The 21,666-nt window shown below is 47.5% G+C and overlaps 2 protein-coding genes and 1 long non-coding RNA gene across 11 annotated transcripts in view; 2 read left to right on the top strand and 1 right to left on the bottom strand.

Moving 5' to 3' along the window:
- LOC135364568 (uncharacterized) overlaps positions 1–3,744 on the bottom strand; it is a 25,724-nt gene extending 21,980 nt beyond the window's left edge. For 2 of the 3 annotated variants that reach the window (XR_010411955.1, XR_010411953.1), the window contains exon 1: positions 2,596–3,636. This is a non-coding gene — a long non-coding RNA (uncharacterized LOC135364568). Of the gene's footprint in view, positions 1–2,595 lie in introns of all 3 variants that reach the window. The other variant, XR_010411954.1, reaches the window with a different exon arrangement.
- TMEM219 (transmembrane protein 219) lies at positions 3,709–19,137 on the top strand. Of its 4 annotated transcripts, none has more exons than XM_045875286.3 (6): positions 3,709–3,849; positions 4,888–5,089; positions 5,174–5,363; positions 11,049–11,278; positions 12,641–12,810; positions 14,252–14,347. In XM_045875286.3, the coding sequence occupies exons 2-5, from the start codon at positions 4,925–4,927 to the stop codon at positions 12,776–12,778; spliced, it is 723 nt and encodes a 240-aa protein (XP_045731242.1). In that variant the 5' UTR covers positions 3,709–3,849; positions 4,888–4,924; the 3' UTR covers positions 12,779–12,810; positions 14,252–14,347. The 4 variants fall into 4 exon arrangements, with proteins under 4 accessions (XP_045731242.1, XP_045731243.1, XP_045731241.1 ...); XM_045875287.3 differs by having other exon boundaries at positions 3,710–3,849; positions 4,891–5,089; XM_045875285.3 differs by lacking the exons at positions 3,709–3,849; positions 14,252–14,347 and adding an exon at positions 19,000–19,137 and having other exon boundaries at positions 4,458–5,089.
- TAOK2 (TAO kinase 2) overlaps positions 19,032–21,666 on the top strand; it is a 14,981-nt gene continuing 12,346 nt past the window's right edge. For all 4 annotated transcript variants that reach the window (XM_045875280.2, XM_045875279.2, XM_045875278.3 and 1 more), the window contains exons 1-7: positions 19,032–19,166; positions 19,350–19,421; positions 19,520–19,621; positions 20,118–20,163; positions 20,295–20,391; positions 20,543–20,656; positions 20,763–20,854. In XM_045875280.2, the coding sequence (XP_045731236.1) occupies positions 19,035–19,166; positions 19,350–19,421; positions 19,520–19,621; positions 20,118–20,163; positions 20,295–20,391; positions 20,543–20,656; positions 20,763–20,854 (655 nt within the window). In that variant the 5' untranslated portion in view covers positions 19,032–19,034. The remainder of the gene's footprint in view (positions 19,167–19,349; positions 19,422–19,519; positions 19,622–20,117; positions 20,164–20,294; positions 20,392–20,542; positions 20,657–20,762; positions 20,855–21,666) is intronic.

The raw sequence follows: 21,666 nt of genomic DNA, 5'->3' as shown, positions 1-21,666 counted from the left end.
AGAAGAATCTATCATTGTGGAGTGATGGAGGAACCCCTCTCCCAATTCCTTCCAAAAGACTGGGTGATTCACTTCTCAATTGGCTTTCTGATTCTCACATTTGCATTCTCACATTTGTTTGTAGTCAGGCTTGAATCATAAGCCAGCTTCTGCCTCCTACTACTGTGTGACCTTGTTTGAATTATTTAAGCTGCCTAGGACCAGTTTTCTCCAGTAACATCCACCTTCAGGACCTGATGAGTGGATTACCAAGTCAGAACATTGGTATAATGCTGGCGGATTACAATGCACCAACAATTTTGTGTCCTCTTGTGCTCCTCCCCACCCCAACTTTTTTTTTTTCTATATAAGACATTTGTTTACATCCATTTACCCTGATTTCCAGGCCTTCAGGCAGTTCCTTGCTCTAACCAGTTTGTCTCTAGTGGTCCGTAGAATTTGTTCATTGGGCTACATAAGTAAATATCAATTGTGGTCATTTACAAGAACTGCTCTCCAAATATGCCTAATTACTCTGTAGCACAAGAATAATGAAGGGAAACTCACATTTGTTGACTTCCTATTGTGTACCAGCACTACACTGGGCATTTTAATGTCTTATCTTGCCCTACAAATTAGACTTGTCATTAAGTGGAAACATTGACAAAGCTTTTGCTATATGGATATTAATTTTGTGCCTGGACCATAGTAGTCCTAAAATTTAGTGCTATTTTTAGTAGCACTAAAAAATAACTGTCGACCAAATAAACTTTCTTTTAGCTTTTAACCTAAATTTCACAAACATTCAGCATGGGCAGTGCGCTCCCAATTTTAAAATGAAACTGAAAATTGCTAAGTTCCCCTGGCAAACTGGCCTGTAAGAAGTCGTTTTCAATACATTAAACAACAAATATTTATTGAGTAAATACTGTGCTCAAACTATGAAAAGACCTTTTTTTTTTTTTTTAAGATTTTATTTATTTGACAGAGACACAGCGAGAGTAGGAACATAAGCAGGGGGAGTGGGAGAGGGAGAAGCAGGCTCCCCGCTGAGCAGGGAGCCCGATTTGAGACTCGATCCCAGGACCCTGGGATCATGACCTGAGCCGAAGGCACCGCTTAACGACTGAGCCACCCAGGCGCCCCTATGTGTACATTTTTAAGTGTAGAAATTCAGTAGTGTTAATTACATTCACCTTGTGCAACCATTACCATCATTCATCTCCAGAATTCTTTTCATCTTGCAAAACTGAAACTCTGTACCCATGAAACAGTAACTCCCCATTCCTGTCCCCACCCCCCCCCACCCCCTGGCAGCCACCATTCTACTTTCTGTCTCTATGAATTTGACTATTCTATACCTCTTATCAGTGAAATCTTATAGTATTTCTCTTTTTTTTAAAAAGATTTTTTATTTATTTATTCATGAGAGATAGAGAGAGAGAGAGGCAGAGGCAGAGGGAGAAGCAGGCTCCCCGTGGAGCAGAACCCTGGGATCATGACCTGAGCTGAAGGCAGACGCTTAACCGACTGAGCCACCCAGGCGTCCCTAGTATTTCTTTTTGTGATTGGCTTATTTCACTTAGTAAAATGTCCTCAAGTTTCATCCATGTTATAGTATGTATCAGAATTTCCTTCCTTTTAGGGGTGCCTGGGTGGCTCAGGTCATGATCCTGGGGTCCTGGGATCCAGCCCCGCATTGGGCTCCCTGCTCCACCCAAGAGCCTGCTTTTTCCTCTCCCTCTGCCCCCCCAGCCCCCCGCTTGTGATCTCTCTCTCTCTGTCAAATAAATAAATATATATATAAAAAAGAATTTCCTTCCTTTTAAAGGCTGAATAATATTTCATTGTATGTATATACCATATTTTCTCTATCCATTCATCTGTTCATGGACCCTTGGGTTGCTTCCACCTTTTAGCTCTTGTGAATAATGCTGCTATGAACATGGGTATACAAGTATTTTTTAGAGATTTTACTTTCAATTCTTTGGGGTATGTACCCCAAAGTGGAATTGCTGGATAGTATGGTAATTCTATTTTTTTTAAGATTTTTTTTTTAAGTAATCTCTACACCCAATGTGGGACTCAAACTCACAACCCCGAGATCAGGAATCACACACTCCACCAACTGAGCCAGCCAGGTGCCTCTCATAATTCTAGTTTTAATTTTCTGAAGAGCCACCATTCTGTTTTCCCTAGTGGTTGTACCATTTTAAGTTCCCACCCACAATGCAAAAGGGTTCTAATTTCTCCACAGCCTTGTTAACACTTTCCTTTTTTTTTTTAATAATAGCCATCCAATAGCTGTGAGATGTATCTAATTGTGGTTTTCATTTGCAGTTCCCTAATGATTAGTAATGTTGAGTTTCTCTTCATGTGCCTATTGGCCATTTGTATATCTTTGGAGAAATACCTTCAAGTCCTTTGCCTATTTTTTAACCAGGATTTTTGTTCCTGTGTTACATTGTAAGAGTTCTTTACATATTCTATATTATTATTTACTCTTTAGCAGATACATGCTTTGCAGATATTTCCTCCCATTCCATGGGTTGCCTTTTCACTCTGTTGCGTACTTTGACGCACAGAAATTTTAAATTTTGATGTAGTCCAACTTACCTATCTTTTTTCTTTTGCTGTCTGTGCTTTGGCTGTCATGCCCAAGAAATCATTGCCAAATCCAATGTCATGAAGCTTTCCTGTTTTCTTCTAAGAGTTTTATACTTTCAGCTCTTACAGGTAGTTCTTTGGTGCATTATGAATTAACTTCTGTATATGGTGTATAAGGTAAAGGTTTAACTTCATTCTTTCACATGTGAATATCCAGGTTTCCCAATACTGTTTGTTGAAAAGAGTAGATTTACCTCATGGAATGGTCCTGGCACCCTTGTTGAATATCATTTTACCACATGGGAAAGGATTTGGGGCCATAAACTTTTGCGGAGCGGGTGGTACAGGAATGACCTTGTCTCTGTCTTAACGGAGCCTCAGTAGAGTTGAGTACTAAGATTTTGTTTCAAAGAGCATTTTTGTCCAGCGCGGTTTTGTGCTCAGTGCACACTGGGCCCATGTTTTCCCACACTTTGTTTCTTAAGCTTCCCATCCAACCAGTGAGGTAGGTGGGTTGAACCCCTTTAACAAACTCAGCTCCCCCAAAAAGAGCACGGTTATGGCTTGTGCAGAGGCAGGCACAAAGTTAGGATTTGAACCCCGGGTTCTTGGCTCCATCCGTCCTGCTATTTCAGGTAAGGGGGACGTCGGTGTTCTCATCTCTAAAATACGGCAGAAATGAAATGAGATGGTCTCTATTAAACAGTCTGGCAGCTGTAGGATCCTATGCATTAAGGACTCACTAAAACCAGGGGCCAAGCATAAGGTGCAGACGTTGGGGCTGCCGAGAAGAGCCGAGCTCAAAGAGTCCGGAAGGCCAGAATCGCAGGGCTGGAGTTCCGCCCCCAGGCGGACCCCAAACTCAGATCCGGAACCTGGGCGCGGCCGGGCTGTGCGATTGGCGCGGGAGGGGGACGAGCAACAGAAAAATGCCTGCGACGCGATTCTCGTTGAAACGCCCCACAGTGTCTCCGGAGTGAGGCTTTACAGTTCTAACAACGTCCCCACAATCGGCTCCTTTGCCTTCTCTCCCTCTTACTCACCTACCGCGGAGTAGTTTCCTCTCCGTTGCCCCTTCACTGGGTTCCTTCTTGGTACCCCCCAAGCCGGCCTGGGAGGGGCCGGGCTGCTGCCCGCGTAGACACCGCGCATGCGAATCCCCACCGCGTGGGTGGGGGTTGGTGGGGGGAGCACGGACCCCGCCCCTTCGCTGCTCCACGCGTGACGTCGCGGGGGGCGCCGGCCTCCGCACGGCTCCGAGTGGTGAGGGGGAGCGGCAGGCGGACCCGACGCCGCAGGACCGGGAAGGGATGTTGCGGGTGTTGAGTTCCTGCAGGAGGGGCCTTGCGGGGGGAGGGGAGGCTCAGGGGCACCGCCAGCCGCAGAACTCCGGCTCTGCCCTCCCCCTTCGTGCTTTCTCCCCCTTTCCAGATGTGCCGGGACGGGAGGCAGGGCAGGGACTGGGCATCTGTGACACCTGCATTTCCCTGGAGCCCTCCTTCTCCCCCCACCCCATATGTTTATCCCGTCTTCCAGAGGTTCCTTTTCATCGGGCTATCGCTTCTCGCTTGGGAGAAGTAACACTACCTGGGAGCAGAAGACGGGTTTCAGACCTTGGCCCTGCCACGCCTTTGTGAAAGTCCCCGAACCTCAGTTTCCACCACAGTATTTATTGCCTTGCTTCACCTGGTTTTAAAGATCAGTATGAAACAGTGAAATGCAAAGGAAATGGACATTGTTGAGTTCCTGCAAGGCCGAGTACTATACAAAACTGCTTTCTCTGTCACATTTTGGTCCTCATTATTTGGCATTCTTTCACGGATCCGTAAGCTCCCAAAGGTTAACTGATTTTCCTCACATAGCCAGTGAGTAGCAGAGGAGGATACAGATTGAACCGTTTTTGCTCCAGAGTGGAGTTCTTTTCATCAGACACTTCCTTTGTCTAGGCTATTGGATGGAACCATTCTTCAGCCAAACCCTAGCCCCAGAACAGCTGCCTCCTGAATTGCTCCCCTTAAGAATTCTCCTTTTGGGTTCCTCTTTCCAGCACAGTGTGCTCTGTTTCGCTTCTGCCTTGATTACTTCAGAAATGAAGTACAGCAAACATTTATTGAGTGGTGCATGGGGATGAACACTTGGAGTTAAGAGCCCTGGATTCTTGTTCTGGCGCTGCCACTAACTGGCTGTGTGGCCTTGGGCAAGTCCCTTGTCTTTTCAGTGCTTTAACTTCCCTTTGAATAAAATGGGTAAGTGCCTTCTGACTGGCAGGCTCTTGTCCAGTTCTTCCTTCCTGTCCTCCAGCAGGCTCTCCGTGGAGGCCCGGACCCCTCTCCTCTCCATGGGCAGCTGCCAGGCAGGGCACAACCTGCATCTCTGTCTGGCCCACCACCCACCTCTGGTCTGTGCCACTTTGATCCTGCTGCTTCTTGGCCTTTCAGGCCTGGGCCTTGGCAGCTTCCTCCTCACCCACAGGACTGGCTTGCGCAGCCCTGACATCCCTCAGGTGAGTATCTTCTTCGTCCTTTTCGCACAGGCCTGCTCATGCTGCTAATCTCTCACCTCTCTTCCACCTTTCTTTTGCACACAGGACTGGGTCTCTTTCTTGAGATCTTTTGGCCAGCTGACCCTGTGCCCGGTGAATGGGACAGTCACAGGGAAGTGGCGTGGGCCTCAAGTCGTGGGCTTACTGACCACCTTGAACTTCGGAGATGGTCCAGACAGGAACAAGACACAGACATTCCAAGCCACGGTCCTGGCTAGTCAGATGGGATTGAAAGGTGAGATCAAGGAGGACTGTGGGTTGGGTGTCAGAACACTTAGGGATGGGTTCTGTCTCTGACCTCCCCAGCCTGGTTACCTTGGGCATATCCCAAGACCTTAGTCACTTCTGCTGTAGTAAGGACTAGATACTTTCAGTGAACACAGTGACACTATGTGGGTTCCCTCTAAGTGTTTTCTCTCTTCCCTTCCAGCTCTGAGGTTCATCCTTGGAGGTGCGATGAGATGGGGTAGATTTGACCTAATGTTCTTTCTTTTCACTCTTCATCCCTATTGCTTTCTTCTCTTAGAGACACCTTCTTTTTCCTCAGGGATATTCAAGCATGTCCTCTTCAGTTAAGCAAGTGTCCTGAGTGCCTGCTCTGTTCTTACCACAGCGCCATGTGCTATGGAGGATACAGAAAAAAATTAGACATCATCCATTCCCACAGGGCTGAGACTCTTCTGGGGAAATGATGGGGGGAGGGGGGGAATCAGTGGGTGCCATTGATTCCTGTGTGAGATTTGGGCTCAGGTTCCTTGTCTGAAATTGGGGAAATGAAAAGGGAGGAGAGAAAGGTGGAACTTTCTGCCTTCTGAGGTCCTTTCCAATTCTAAGATTCCCTTGTGAATTTCGTGTGTGTGTGCGTGTGTGTGTGTGTGTGTGTGTGTGGCGGGGGGAGGTCTCTGATGTCCAGGTGTACATGTGTGTGGTCAAAGAATGAGAGTAAAGGAAGGTGTCTGATAATATACAGACTTGAGATCATTTTTCCTGTTTTTTATTTTGTAAATATATGTATATCAGCTTTATTGAGATATGATCATATAACAAAATTCACACATTTTTAAAATTTTTTTTTAAGATTTTATTTATTTGAGAGAAAGAGTGAGTGAGAGAGAGAGCACATGAGCGGGAGGGAGGGAGAAGCAGGCTCCCCACTGAGCAGGGAGCCCGATGTGGGGCTCGATCTCAGGACCCTGAGATCATGACCTGAGCCGAAGGCAGACACTCAACCGACTGAGCCACCCAGGCGCCCCAAAATTCACACATTTAAAATGTGCAATTCAGTGGCTTTACGTATTGTCACAAAAGTGTGCAACTATCACCACAATCAATTTTAGAGCGTTTCATTATCTCAAAAGAAATCCTGTACCCATTAGCGGTCACTCCCCTTTTCCTCCTAACCTCCCAGACCCAGGCAACTATATACCTTTCTTTTTCTGTAGATTTGCTCATTCTGAACATTTCATACAATGTGTGCTCTTTTGTGACTGGCTTCTTTCAATCAGTATGTTTTCAAGGTTCATCCATGTCATAGCACGTATCAGTACTTTGTGTTTCTATTGCTGAATAACACATTGTATGGATATTCCACATCTTATTTATCTACTCATCAGTTGTTTGACATTTGGGTTGTATCTACTTTTTGACTGTTACGAACAATGCTGCTGTCAACATTCGCATGCAAGATTTTGTATGATCATACATTTTCATTTCTCCTGGGGGAAGTGAAATACCTAGAAGTGGAATTGCTGGGTCATATTGTAACTCTGCGTTTAATCTTTTGAGGAACTGTGAGACCATTTTCCAAAGTGGCTGCACCATTTTGCTTCCCCCCAGTAGTGTGTGAGTTCCAGTTTCTCCACGTCCTTGCCAACACTTGTTATTATCTGTCTTTTTTTTATTCTAGCCATCTTAGTCTTTGGGAAGTAGTATCTCACTGTGGTTCTGATTGGCATGGTTAATGATACTGAGCATTTTTTTTATGCCCTCCTTGGTCATTTGTCTGTCTTCTTTCAAGAAATGTATATTCGGAGTTTTGCCTTTTAAAAAAAATTGGATAATTTGCCTTTTAATTATTGAGTTATATGAGTTCTTTATATTTTCTAAATACAAGTCTCTCTTTTTTTTTTCTAAAGATTTTTATTTATTTATTTGACAGAGAGAGAGAGCGAGAGAGGGAATACAAGCAGGGAGAGTGAGAGAGGGAGAAGCAGGCTTCCCGTGGAGCAGGGAGCCTGATGTGGGGCTCGATCCCAGGATTCTGGGATCATGACCTGAGCCGAAGGCAGATGCTTAACGACTGATCCACCCAGGTGCCCCTAAATACAAGTCTCTTATCTGATGTATGATTTGCAAATATTTTCTCCCATTCTCTGGGTTGTCTTTTCACTTTATTGATGGTGTTTTGTTTTGTTTTTTAAGATTTTATTTATTTATTTGAGAGAGAGAGAGCATGAGCAGGGGAGGGGCAGAGGGAGAAGCAGACTTCCCACTGAGCAGGGAGCCCACTGCAGGGCTTGAGCCCAGGACCCCAGGATCATGACCTGAGCCGAAGGCAGACACTTAACCAACTGAGCCACCCAGGCGCCACAAGTTTATTTTTTCTTTAGTTGCTTGTGCTTTTAGTAAGCAGGCTTTGCCTAACTCAACCTCATGAAGATTTACCCCTATATTTTCTACTAAAATTTTATAGTTTTAACTCTTACATTTAGCTCTATGATTCATTTTGAGTTGATTTTTGTGAACGGTGTGAGGATGGGGTCCAACTTCATTCTTTTGCAAGTGGCCATCCAGTTGTGCCAGCATGTTTTATTGAAAAGACTGTTCTTTCCCTTTGAATAGTCTTGGCACCCTTATTGAAAATCAATTGACCATAGATGTATATATAGGTTTATTTCTGGACTCTCAGTTTTATTCCATTGATTTATGTGTCTGTCCTTATGGTAGCACCACACTCTTAATTACTGCAGCTTTGTATTAAGTTTGAAATCAGAAAATATGAGTCCTCCAACTTTGTTCTTATTTGTAAAAATTATTTTGCTTATTCCAGATCCCTTTAATTACCATACGGATTTTAGGATCAGCTTCTCAAGTTCTGCTTCTGCATCTTATCTGATGCAAACATCAGATAAGAGACTTGTATTTAGGGGCACCTGGGTGGATCAGTCGTTAAGCCCTGTTCTTTTTATGATGGTCAGAAACAGAATAATATCATCAAAGATTATTCTGAACAAAATAAAAAATAATCCACCTGTGATTGCACCATCTAAGCAATAATTACTGAGCACCTACTATGTACCAAGCATGGGGAATATAGAGATGTGTAAGACATGGGTCCTCACCTCAAGCTGCTTACAGTCTAGCAAGGATACAGATGTGAACAGAATTAAATACCTTTCAGTATGTAAAGTAGCACACAAGGTACAGTGGGAATACTCAGGAGTCTGTCAAACAGGGTTAGTGAAGAGGCTTTTCCAAGGATTCAGTGCCTGAGCTGAGGCTTGATGGAGGTTTAGGAGTGTGCTCTTCCAGCCAGAGGGACAAGCATATGCAAAGGCATGCAGATGGGGACCATAATGGCATGTTTGAGAGCTTCAGGGGGTTCAGTTTGACTGGTGCAGGGGAAGGAGTGTTGAATGAGTGGCAAGAGATGTGTTTGAGGAAGCAGAGAGAATCCTCTGGAGGGTCTTGTGTGCCAAGCTCAGGTAGTTGAACTTTATCTAGTACATTGGGCAAACTCAAAATTTTTGTCAGGAAAATAGTAAGGTTTTGTTGTTGTTTTAAAAAGATCACACTCTGTTGGCTGACTGCCTGGTAAAAGTGTGTCCAATGGCAGGAAGAGCAGGTAGGAGGTGGTTGCAATAGAACGATGATGAGGACACCCTAGCTAAGACAATGCCGTTGAAGAAGGGGACTGATCTGAGAGAGATATTGGCAGTGGATTGACAGGACATGGTGACTGATTCAATCTGGGGAACATAGAGAAACGGGGGGTGGTTCTCTTAGACAGTTTTGCATGTGCATTTCTTAGTTGTCATTATGATATTGATATATATATATATATATCAATATGTATGTATGATACATCCTGGTTTGTATTTCTCTTTTTTCGCTTATGACATCATTTTTTTTTTTTCTGCCTGGCCTGAATGTTATTATTTTAATGGATGTAAGGTGATCCATTAAGTGCTTGGGCCATCATTTGTAATGCTTTTCCTAGTGTTAAACATCTCTATTGCTTCCTTTTTTTTTTTTGGTGAAGTCACAATAAACATCTTGGTATACTTGGCATCTTTTTTTTTTTTTAAAGATTTTATTTATTTATTTGATAGAGAGATAGTGAGAGCAGGAACACAAGCAGGGGGAGTGGGAGAGGGAGAAGCAGGCTTCCTGCTGAGCAGGGAGCCTGATGTGGGACTTGATCCCAGGACCCTGGGATCATGACCTGAGCCGAAGGCAGATGCTTAACGACTGAGCCACCCAGGCGCCCCGGCATCTTTCTTTTGAATCCTTTCCTTACGATGAGTTTCTGTAAGTGGTATTACTGAGTCAAAGGGTATGGACCTTTTTTTAATAGACAAATGTGTTTTGTTGTGGATTCGTATCACAAAGAAGTATACAAAGCACATGTAACAATCCGTCCCACCTCCCCTGCAGTGTCCACAGTTTGATGGGCATCTTTCAGTCATAATCTGTACCCATTTAAAATTGTAACAGGTACAGCTACATTGTCTTCTAAAAGGTGTCACTCATTGAGAGTGCCCATTTCCCCACATCTTCAGCAACTCTTGTTATTATCAGTCTTTTTAATTTTTACCAATTTAATGACCAAAGAAATTGCCTGATTGTTTTCATTTACTTTCTTCTGATTGTTAGTGAGGTTGAACATCTTCTTGTTAGGTTTATTTGGCCGTTTTCATGCCTCCATGAATTTCCTGTTCATATACTTTGCTCATTTGTCTTTTAAGTTGCTTGTTTTATCTTTTTGATTTTTAGAAGATCCTTATATATTCTGGATTGTTAACCTTTTTCCCAATTAAATATAGGCATTTTGGGGCACCTGGGTGGCTCAGTCTGTTAAGCATCCAAGTCTTGGTTTTGGCTCAGGTGAGGATCTCATGGGTTATGAGATCAAGTCCCATGGGTTCCTCGCTCAGAGGGGAGTCGGCTTAAAGAGTCTCTCCTGCTGCCTTTCCCCCCAGTAAATAAATCTTTACAAAAAATGGATAGATATTTTCATCCATTCTGTTACTTTTTTTTTTTTTTTTTATCTTTCATCATAGAGAAGCCTTCAACTGTTACAAGGTTAAGTTTATTGCTCTCACCCTTTACTCAGGCTTATAGGTCTTATGTCTTTTTTAGGGAAGGCCTTCCCCCACTTTAAACTTAGAAAATATTCTTCTGTATTTTCTTTGGGTTTTGTTTGGTTTAATGTGTTTGTATAGATCTCTAACACATCTGGACTTTATTTTGTAGTGTGAGATGAGTCTAACTTTTTTTTTCCCCAAATGGAAATTGTCCCAAGGCCATTGACTAAATTTCCCTGCTAATTTGGAATGGGGTGTGAACCTATTCATGGATTTTGGTACCTAGTAGGGACTGCTTTCTTAAAAAGGACAGGCTCGTTTATACAGACTGACATTGGCAATGTGTATCTGCCCCAGTTTCACTGCAACTTTGTGAGTATTGGCATGATTGTTTTATTGATTGCAAGCAAACTTAATTTTTTGTTTAAATTGGTACATAGTTACTGTCATTTCTCAAGGGCACAGGGATAGTATATAGAGAACTTTATTGAATAGACTCAATGCCAAAACAGCTGTTACTGAAGGAAGCCTTAGAAATGAATGGAAGTCTGAAGATGAATGGCTTCCACCCCACCCTCCATCTTTTTCCACTGCCTGTCCTTTGCCTCTCATAGGATCTTCTGCAAGAGAGCCCGTCCTCATTACTGCCAGGGTGACCACAGAAAGGACCCCAGGAACCTGCCTGTATTTTAGTGCTGCTCCAGGAATCCTGCCCTCCAGCCAGCCACCCCTCTCCTGCTCAGAGGAGGGAGCAGGAAATGCCACCTTGAGTCCTGAGATGGCTGAGGAGTGTATCGGGGTCTGGAGCCACGAAGGCCTTGTGCTCACCAAGTTGCTCACCTCGGTAAGAGCCTCAGGTTGTTGGGGTTTCATAGTCTATAATTCTGCCTCAGAGGCTGTGTGACCTTGAGCAAGCATCTGAGCTTCTCTGAGCCTCAGCTTCCTCATCTGTAAAATGGAAAACATGATACTATCTCCTGATGCCAACAAATAAAGATGAATGAGAATGAATGTCAGGTGCCCAGTACAACGCCTGCTACATAATAGAGATTGGGTGAGTGACAGCTATTACTATTAATGATTGTCTTTACACAGAATAAAATATGATCTCCACCTTAAAGGAATGCAGAAGCTGTAAGAAGAGGCAGAATGGGCTAATCGCTATCATAGAGATGTGAGCAAAGTGTTATTCAAACATGGAGTAGGGAGCAATTAACCCTAACTTGAACACTTATGGAGAGTGCTTCACAGAGAAGGTGGCGTTTAAGAAAGAGAACTGTGTACAGTAGTTTATAATGTACAAAGTGCTTTCAGGTTCATTATCTCATCTGACCTTAAAATAGCCTTTTGAGGTAGCTGTTATTATCCCATTTTACAGATGAGGAAACAGGCTTAGAGAGAGGGAGTGAATTGCCCAAGGCCACACAACTGGATAAGTGGCAGACCCAGGATTTCAACCTATGCCTTCTGACTGCAGTCCCAGGCTTTGTCTGCCCTTTCAGGGTGACCCTTGAAGAGGAGGAAGATGTGGGCTGAGAATGCGATAGAGGGGGTTCAGGAGAGGGGAAACACATTCCAGGCAAAAGGACCAGCACGAGCACAGGCCTGGAGATTGAAGTGTTCAGCCTTCGAGGGTGCTCCATGAGGAGGGGCTTAGGAATGACCGAGGGGGAGAGGCAGGGGCCTGATTGTGAGGCACCGCGACTTGGGGCTAAAACACTGCGACTTGATCCTGCAGGCCATGGGGGCCATTGGTGCTGGGTGAGAGAGACGGAGTAGAGGAGACAGACCAGTTAGAGGTTAGAGTTAGGAGGCTGCTATGTGCTTTTCTCTCACATTTGCAAAGACCTGGCAAGGAGCATCACCTGGGAGCTTAGAATCAGAGAAAATACGGTTTCCAGATCGGGCCCTGCTTGAGCACATTTAAAATGTGGGCAGTAGTGAATTTCCTATCTAATGGAGACATTATGGGGGTTCACTTCAATGGTTGGGCAAGAAAGCAGTTCATAGACCGTTGAGACAATTAGCTTGTATAGAAATTACATTTTCCCTTTGGTTGCTCACTGGATGTAGAGAGCCCTCTCCCCTCATGGGGGCTTCTCTCTATAGCTCTTGGCCCCGGGGATAAGATGTCTTCCCAGAGGAAGATTCTCCACCCTCCTTCCCTCTCATTCATTCCTCCTTCCCTCCCTTTGGCCATCCTTAGGAGGAGCTGGCTCTGTGTGGCTCCAGACTGCTTGTTTTGGGCTCCTTCCTGCTTCTCTTCTGTGGCCTTCTCTGCTGTCTCACTGCTGTGTGCTTCCACCCACGCCGGGAGTCCCACTGGTCTAGAACCCGGCTCTGAGGGCACTGGCCTAGTTCCCATCTTGTTCTCAGGTAAGGTTCTTCGCCCCAGTCCTGTGGGAGTAGGGGGTGGGGTGGAGGTGGCAATTATAACTGAGATAGAGTCATTCCTAAACAATATGGTTTGGTTTTACTTATTTTTACACTTTATGTAGATGGAATCGTACATATTCTTGTGTGACTGACTTCTTGCGGTTAACATTCTGATTTTAAGATTCATCCATAGCTGTAGTTCACATCCAAGCTTTTTGGCAACAGTGGTGAGTTAACAGGGTTCACATTTGATGATGCATCCTGGATATGAATTAGGTTTGCCTTGCTTTTGTCCTGAAATTCTGATACCCAGTTTTATGATGCAAATTTTGTAAAACTCACCTTGAACAGCACAAAAGGATTGATGATGCGCATTTACTAGGCACATAGCATATGCCCAAGCATTTTACATACACTTTCTCTTTTCCATCAGCCTTCATTGCATTTAGAAAAAGTTGATTTTGCTAACAGGATCTTTGGAGGAACACACCTCACAAAGGTGGCAGTGGGCGGGGAACATATTGGCTAACTAGTCCATGTGTCCGCTCATTAAGGAAAAAGATATTTCTGTAAAAAAGTCTCACTCTGTGAGGTGGAGGTCATATAATTTGAGAGTTATCTGTTATGCACCCAGCTCTTAAACTGTTCTCAGCTTCAGTGACTAGCTGCTGTACCCTAGGAGATAGCCATGGCAGAAGTGGAAACAGACCAAGCCCAGGGAAGGGCTCTGGCCAGAGGAACTGGATGCTTAAGATCAACTTTGCTTATTTTGCTCAGGGCTAGGCTCCACCTACTTGGGATAGGAGATGGTGGAACCCTCCTAGCTTTTCTTAGATCTGAGTGGACTGGGAAATGAAGGCTTTCTGGCTCCTAGCAGATCCTGGGGTCCTGAAGCCACGCACCCAGTTGGGATGAGTGCTTGTACCCACTTCCTCTGCTCCTTCCTCATTCTTTGCAGCCATCCCAGAGCTTCCCCCAACAGCCCTCTGATCTGCCCTGTTTTTTTGGTTTTTAATTTTATTTATTTGAGAGAGTGAGTGAGAGAGCACGAGCAGGGGGAGGAGCAGAGGCAGAGGGAGAAGCAGACTCCCCGCTGAGCAGGGAGCCTGACAACGTGGGGCTCGATCCCAGCACTCCAGGATCATGACCTGAGCTGAAGGCAGACATTTAACGGACTGAGGCACCCAAGCGCCCCTCTGCCCTTGTGTTTTTTTTTTTTTTTTTAAAGATTTTATTTATTTGAGAGAGAGAATGAGAGAAAGAGAGAGCACATGAGAGGGGGGAGGGTCAGAGGGAGAAGCAGACTGCCTGCTGAGCAGGGAGCCTGATGCGGGACTCGATCCTGTGACTCCAGGATCATGACCTGAGCCAAAGGCAGTCGCTTAACCTACTGAGCCACCCAGGCATCCTCTGCCCTTGTTTTTATCTTCTTTTTCTCCAGGTGTGAATCAACTTCTCCAGACTTTGTTCTAAGTTGGAAGAAATGTTACAAAAAATGGAGAGCTGGAATGTGGGGGAAAATAAAAGGCTTTTTTGCCCAGTGTTGCCCAGGATGTTTATTGGGGATTGGGTTGAGGTGGGAATTTCAGGGTAGACAGGTTTGGGGGACTTTTCCTTGTTGACTCTTCAGTTTGGGATACAGGCTGGCATATCTGGATTACTGCAGCTCTATCCTCTCTTGTGACTTGTCTTTGGAAAACACCTGGTTTTGATCGCAGCTCTGCCACCTTATGTCTTGTTTTTTTCTATGAAAGAAAATCGATAGTTCCAACTAGTTGAGAGAACCATGGGGATGCTTTGACATAAATGCTGTGTGACCTTGTGCAGGTCATGCAATTGTGAACGGCTTGCTTCCTGAAGGGATTTGACAGATTGAGTTTTCCCAGCAAAGAGTCCTCGAACTTGGGAGCCCACGCCCTGGCTGTATAGTTACTAACCAGAGCAGTCCATTTTCCCGCCTTTTCTGCGCCCAGCAAGTCTCCTTCCCTTGCCCCTCCCAACCGCTACCTTATACGCAGGCGCAGATCCCGGCTGCTGCTTTCCTTCCACTCGCGCCCCCTCAAAGCTTCCCCTAGCAACAAGCTCGGGCTCAGCGCTAAGGCGGGACGAGCGCATGCGCTGCAGCCCTCTCCACGGCCAGTTGTCGGACTGCGTGCTGAGCTCCTCCCCCTCCAAGCCTAGCCCTTCTCCCCGCCTCCTCCCATCGAGGGTCCGCGTGGCGGAGCGCGCGCGCACTCTGACTCGGTGGCTGCCCATCTCCCTGGCCCCAGCAGTGAGGATAGAGGGGCGGGGCTATTTCATTTGAGGCTCCGCCCCCTTTGGCCCGGCGTCCCTACCGCGCCTGCGCGCTCCCGCCCGGTCTCCATCTTGGAATTGGGAGGAAGAGGGAGAGGGAGACCGGGACGAGACCGGGGCCGTGGTGCGGAGAGAGGCTGAGACTGAGAAGAGGAGAGGGAGAGAAGGCGCGGGGACCGTCCTTAGCTACAATCTGTCAGCTACCCCCAGGAGAGAGAAGGGAGAAGGGAGGAGGCCGGGGCGGGAGTGAGGGCTGTCACCCTCGGACCCCGGCGTGAGAGGGGCCGTGCGGCCGGACGTCCTCGGGGTGGGCCCCCTGTCGGTGGCCGAAGACCTGGGGCTCAGGCCCTTCGGTCGCGAATTTCCGGGCTTGACCCCTCGCTTCTCAAATATCCGGGTATCAGCCCCTCAGACCCAACATATCCAGGACTCGGGTCCCAACCTCTCTAAACCTGGGGCTCTGTTTCATAGGATTTCAAAAATCTGGGGTTCAGGCCCCTGCGTGCACCAGTATCCGGGGTTCATTCCCCGCGCGTTCAGATATCAAATTCAGCCTCCCTTCGTTCAAATATCTGGGGTTCAGACCCCACAACCAGAAATCCGGGATTCAGCAACTGTCGCCCTCGAGGAGGAGGAGGACTGGACCGCGAGGTCAGATCAGGTTGTCACCCCCCCCCCTCCAGGGGAGGCTTCCCGGGCCCGCCCCTCAGGAAGGGCGAAAGCCGAGGAAGAGGTGGCAAGGGGGAAGGTCTCCTTGCCCCTCTCCCTGCTTGGCAGAGCCGCTGGAGGACCCCAGGAGGAGGCGGAAGCGCTGGGGCACCATAGTGACCCCTACCAGGTGAGACACGGGGTGCAGGGGCGCGGGTCCCTGTATCTAGCATTGAGAAGAAAGGGTGCTCCTTTTTGAGGAACTGGGCCTGGGTAGGCCCTCTCCTCAGGATGAAGCCCAGTGGGCCAGTGGTCATCCTCTGGCTAGCCGTGCCTTTTGCTGCCACCTTGTTCCTCTTCCTTCATTATGTCTGTCTGATGGGGGAACATCAGGTGACAGGGTCTTTGATGTCATGGGGGTCACGCCCTAGGGTGCTTGAGCTAATCAGATGGGTTTGCACTCTTCTGGTCTTCTCCCATGTTCACTTTGCCCCTCACAGTTACCTGTTCTCCGTGATTATACCCCTTTCTCTGGATTGCTTTGGGTGTTGATTCCCTTGCCTTTGATCTCCATGGTGGGTCCACTTACCTGTTTTTTAGGCATGGTCTGGTTGGATTTCTTGTCCTTTCAAGGAAGTGTGTGTGTGCATTTGTGTTAGGGAATGCCTGGCAATATTTTCTCCCAGCTATATCATTACCTTCCAACCTCTTGCAGATGGTGTAATCTCATACATTTGTCAAGCGATCTGTCATTTACAAAGTGCTTTACATCTGTTCTCTCATGTGACACCTCCCCCTCCATTCACCCTGTGGGGACCTCTTTTGTTGCTGTCTTCCCATTTTACAGTTGAGAATATTGAGGCCCAGAGAGGTTGCCCAAGGTCACACAGTGGCAGAATCAGGATTTGAACCTAAGTTCTTGATCAAGTTTTGCCCCTGCTCCATACCTGTTTCTTGGCATCTCTTCTTGGCCAGGAATCCAGAGGAGAATGAGTTGGGATGAGATTTAAGAATGAGGGGGAGAAGAGCTTCCTTTTTAGGAGGGCTATACTCAGAAGCTTTTCCTGATGGGAGGCTCTGGCTCCTGTCTTCTGTCTCGTGGATTTTTCTCTCTACTGTGACCTTCATCTTTACCCTGATTCCATTCTTTGGTCTGGGTTCCTGAGAGGGCTCTCTCTTTTGACAAATGATAGCCATAGTGGTGTCTCTTCACAGTTAAAGCCAAGCTGCTGGGGTAGGATGATCTCCAAAGTATTAAATCCTTGTGGTGACCCTGGAGGCAGGGAAGGAAAAATCCATATGCTAAGTGTCTGCCTAGTGTTCCTAGGTTTGAGATCTCATTAAAAATCTCTCAACAGCCCTATGCTGTAATCCATTTTACCAAAGAGAAGACCAAGTATAAGAAACTTACTCAAAACCCTGTGGTGTGTTGCTGATGAGATGTACTGGTAGTGTAGCTTAGGGACAGACTTGGGTTTCCTCATCTGCAGAATGGTGATAACATTGTCCATTTTAGAAAGTGGCTGTGATTTAGCACAGACTTTGGTAATTGCTCAAATATTCATTATTTGAGGAAGAGGCCCTGCGTGATGTTTGTTGGCATCCCTTATATGTGGCTTGGGGTCCTGGGTTGGCATTCTGGGCTGGGTGCTGGTAAAGAGGTCAAGAAGATTGCTTTGGCAAGTTGTGAGCACCTGCCTTTGTGTGTGGGTGTGTGGTGGGGGTGAGGGGTGCTTGGCGGGGTTGCTGGCAGGAGAATGGAGAAAGGGGCCTGTTTTGAGCAGCTTGGGAGCTGCTGAGGGCTTGGCTGAAGGCAGTCAATCAATCTCCCAGGCTGTTCTGAGCCCTCTGCACCCTGGGGCCCACGGGAGAGTCAGGCTTACTTCTTGCCCTCCAGCTTCCAGTTGGGCTAAGGAGACAAAATTAACAACATAACAGGAAACAATGCACGACAGAATATAATCACATGGTAAATTGTTAGGTGCTTTAAAGGAGCTAGAACTCTGTCTGCCCTGGGAGTCCAACTCTGCTGAAGGCTCTTTTGTGCCTGAATTCCAACAAGTGCTTAGCCAGGAGCCTGGCCTGGAATTCCCTGGGGGGAAGGGGCGGGGTCCTTGGCTTCCTTGTACTGCAGGAGCTTGCTCTGGGTTTTGGGCTGGGTGCTCTAGGAGCTCCCCCCAAAGGCTAGAGTGGTCAAGGGAGGCTTCCCGCAGGAGAGGGATGAGCTTGAGGTGAATTGCTAAGACAGTAATAAGCACACTGGCCTGACTGGAGAGAAGATCCTGTTCTCTGACCTTGGAGAAATCCTGTTTCCTTTCTATGCCTCAGTCACCTCATCTGTGAAGTGGTGATCACTATCTTGCCCTGCTTATTTCATGCCTAGCATAGGGGACCAGCTTTCAGCAAGACTTAACCTTTTCTGAGCTTGTTTCCTCATCTGCAAGATAAGGGTAATAGTAAATCCTCATAAAGTTGTGGTAAGGATTGAACGAGAGAGATGCATGTAAGGTGCTTACTTGACATGCTCAATAAATGTTATTTGTACACTACAAATGTCCTGTACCTGTGCATGATGCATATGCAGTTGGACTAGACAAGTAAGGCGGCCCAGGTCATAGAGAGGCCCCAAAAGCCAGATGCCGTTTCTATCCCTGTCCTTCCCGTTCTGCATCTCCTCCCTACCACAGTGTCCCTAGCCCTTTTTGAGAGCAAGTCCTCTGGCCCTTCTGGGCCAGTACCCACTTCTAACAATGGCCGGATTTCCACTGCCTCCGGCCTGGCTGTTTCCTGCTCTCTTCCAGGGTGTGAGAGGTTGAGGGAGGAGGGGGCCTCAACGCCAAGGGGAACAGGAAGGTGCCTGGAAATATTTGGGGTATGGGACTTGTGGGACAGGACACTTGGGAATCTGGGGTTCTGGCTGGGAGGCGGGATCTTTTATTCTTGAGGGGAGAAGTAAGGGTTGTAGCAAAATGGATTTATTGAGGGCTGGGGGTGGTGAGGATGCTTAGCTCTCAGTCTTCCTAACAGTTTTAGGGACTCCAGGGACCCGGCCCCCGTGCTCTGGTTGCCAGGGCAACTTCATTTTTTTGGAGCTTTGATGTTGTTCCTAATCTCCCCCTTGCCCTTCCTCTGCGGTGCCTCCCCCTCATCAGGGAACTAGGGGAGGAGAAGACAGAAACTTGAGAGCCCCCTTCCTCTCTCTGAGTGTCCCATCTTTGCTCTAAGGGTCTGCTCTTCACTCTCCAGGTCAGGCCCCACTCTCAGGGCCCCCAGGGGCCATCATGCCAGCTGGGGGCCGGGCCGGGAGCCTGAAGGACCCCGATGTGGCTGAGCTGTTCTTCAAGGATGACCCTGAAAAGCTCTTCTCTGATCTCCGGGAAATTGGCCATGGCAGCTTTGGAGCCGTGTACTTTGTGAGTTGGGACTTAGGAGAATGGGGTAGGGATGGGCACTGCATTCTTCTTGCTGTGGGTCCACAGCCCTCTACGCTACTGTACCACACCAGCCTTTCCTGCCCTCTCCTGTTGGGCCAGCAAGTCTTCCCGCTGCCCAGTTCTTACCAGGGGCCTTCACTACCTTCTGGTCTGGTCTTCTAGGCCCGAGATGTCCGGAATAGTGAGGTGGTGGCCATCAAGAAGATGTCCTACAGTGGGAAGCAGTCAAATGAGGTGGGTCAAGTTTGACAAGACTGGTGGGGGGCAGGGCAGGGGACCCAAGTCTCGATGTGTAGGATGAGTAAGCCTCTCCTCCCTTGACCTCCTCTCAGAAGTGGCAGGATATCATCAAGGAGGTGCGGTTCCTGCAGAAGCTCCGGCACCCCAATACCATTCAGTACCGGGGCTGTTACCTGAGGGAGCACACGGCTTGGGTGAGCTAGCCCCCTGACTCTGGCCTGATCTTTGCCCCCCATCCTTGTCCTGGTCTAGTCTCTTAGGTGGGCCCTGTTCCAGGTGCCATTATAGGGACCTCGGAAAGGAGGAAGTGTCCCCCAACTTCTTTAGTCCTCAGACAAACCCATTAACAGCAATGTCTGTCCAGAAGGAGAAGCTGGTTTGAAGATTGGCATAAACTGTTAGTAGTTGGAAAGGGGCACGTAGACTGGAGGAAATGGAGATAGAATGGGGCTTTGAAGGGATTCAGATGGGAGTGGTGATATCTTGGGCTGTTTCTAGAGGAGGCCCTGGCTCTAAGGGACTCTCCCATGACCACGTCGTTTTCTCAGTTGTCTTTCCTCTCTATCTTTACCCCCCCGGGGGCAATGCCTGAGTGGAGGATAGGCAGAGAAACTCTCTGGATCTCTGTCCAAGGGAGATGGGGCAGGGGTGGCCAGATATGCTTATTTCTGACCCTTTATCCTTTCTTAGCTGGTGATGGAGTATTGCCTGGGCTCAGCTTCTGACCTTCTAGAAGGTAAGTGGCTGTGGCCGACAAGTGGGAGAAGGGAGAAGGGCAAAGAAGCTGTAGGGGAAGGGATCAGGGGAGCTTGTTCCAGCCCCACCCTTGGGCTCCCTTCAGTTCGATGTTTTTCCCTCACTCCCCAGTGCACAAGAAGCCCCTTCAGGAGGTGGAGATTGCAGCTGTGACCCACGGGGCCCTTCAGGGCCTGGCTTATCTGCACTCCCACAACATGATCCATAGGTACAAGCTGCACTGACAATGGCTGGGAGGGGGTGCACTCTACACCACTTCTCATTCAGCTGGTCTACAGCCCTCTTGGAAACTTGGTGCTAAAGCCCCTGCCCAGCCTTCCTGAGATGCATGCCTTATCCCTGTGCTCTGTCTCTGGCAGGGATGTGAAGGCTGGAAACATCTTGCTATCAGAGCCAGGCTTGGTGAAGCTGGGGGACTTTGGCTCTGCATCTATCATGGCACCCGCCAACTCCTTTGTGGGCACCCCATACTGGTGAGTGGGGGTAGTGGTGAGTGGAGAGAGTCCCCAGGATGTTGGGAGCAGGAGTTGGCAGAGTCTGGGTGAGTGATCAGCCTCTTTCTCCTGACCTTTCTCCCAGGATGGCTCCGGAGGTGATCCTGGCAATGGATGAGGGGCAGTACGATGGCAAGGTGGATGTCTGGTCCTTGGGGATAACCTGCATTGAGCTGGGTAAGGACGACATCCTCTGTTCCTTCGTCCTTTTTTCTTTCCACTCCTTTCTCTTTCTCTTACCATCCCCATACCATCTCATCCTCAGGTTTTCAAGCTCCAGTCCATTTTGACTCTACCCTTGATCCCCTATTCAGGCAGCTGTCAAATCCTGCCAGCTCTTAGACCTGAAGATTTCGGAGCATTCTTCCCTTCCTGTCCACTACTCTAGTTCTACATCTTTTTTTTTTTTTTTAAGATTTGATTTAATTTATCTGACAGAGAGCACAAGCAAAGGGGGAGCGGCAGGGAGAGGGAGAAGCAGACTCCACCCTGAGCAGAGAGCCCGATGCGGGGCTTGATCCCAGGATCCTGGGATCATGACCTGAGCCAAAGGCAGATGCTTAACCTACTGAGCCACACAGGCACCCACGTCTTTTTTGAATGCCCACTGTGTGCCATGCTATCCTAGCAGGTTCTGGGAGTATAGCAGTGAATGAGGTTCTTGCCTTCATGGAACTTATATTCTAGTTGGGGAAACAGCCATGTTTTCTCTCAGTGTGATAGAAGCTGAAAGGAGAAGTTACAGGAGCAGTACAACCATAAAACAAGGGACTTGACCTAGTTCAGGGGCTGAGGCTTAGACAGGTTCTGTCTAAGCAGAGCCATAAGACAAATAGTAGCTGTGTGAAGACTATAGGGAAGAGCATTCCAGATCGGTAAGAGCAGGCATGAGTTGCTGAGACTAGCTTCGGTTGTTTGGAATATTGCAGGTAATGCCATGTAAAAAGCAGTGAGAGTTAGGCTCAAGTGAGTTCATCAGGCCTTGAAGC

Source organism: Mirounga angustirostris, unplaced genomic scaffold, assembly GCF_029215605.1.
Source record: "Mirounga angustirostris isolate CCGP_5_RB_7025 unplaced genomic scaffold, mMirAng1.0.hap1 SCAF_5, whole genome shotgun sequence".
In the NCBI taxonomy this organism is placed as follows: domain Eukaryota; kingdom Metazoa; phylum Chordata; class Mammalia; order Carnivora; family Phocidae; genus Mirounga; species Mirounga angustirostris.
Note: the sequence above shows the minus strand (reverse complement) of the source record. Positions and strands in the feature narration are given on the sequence as shown.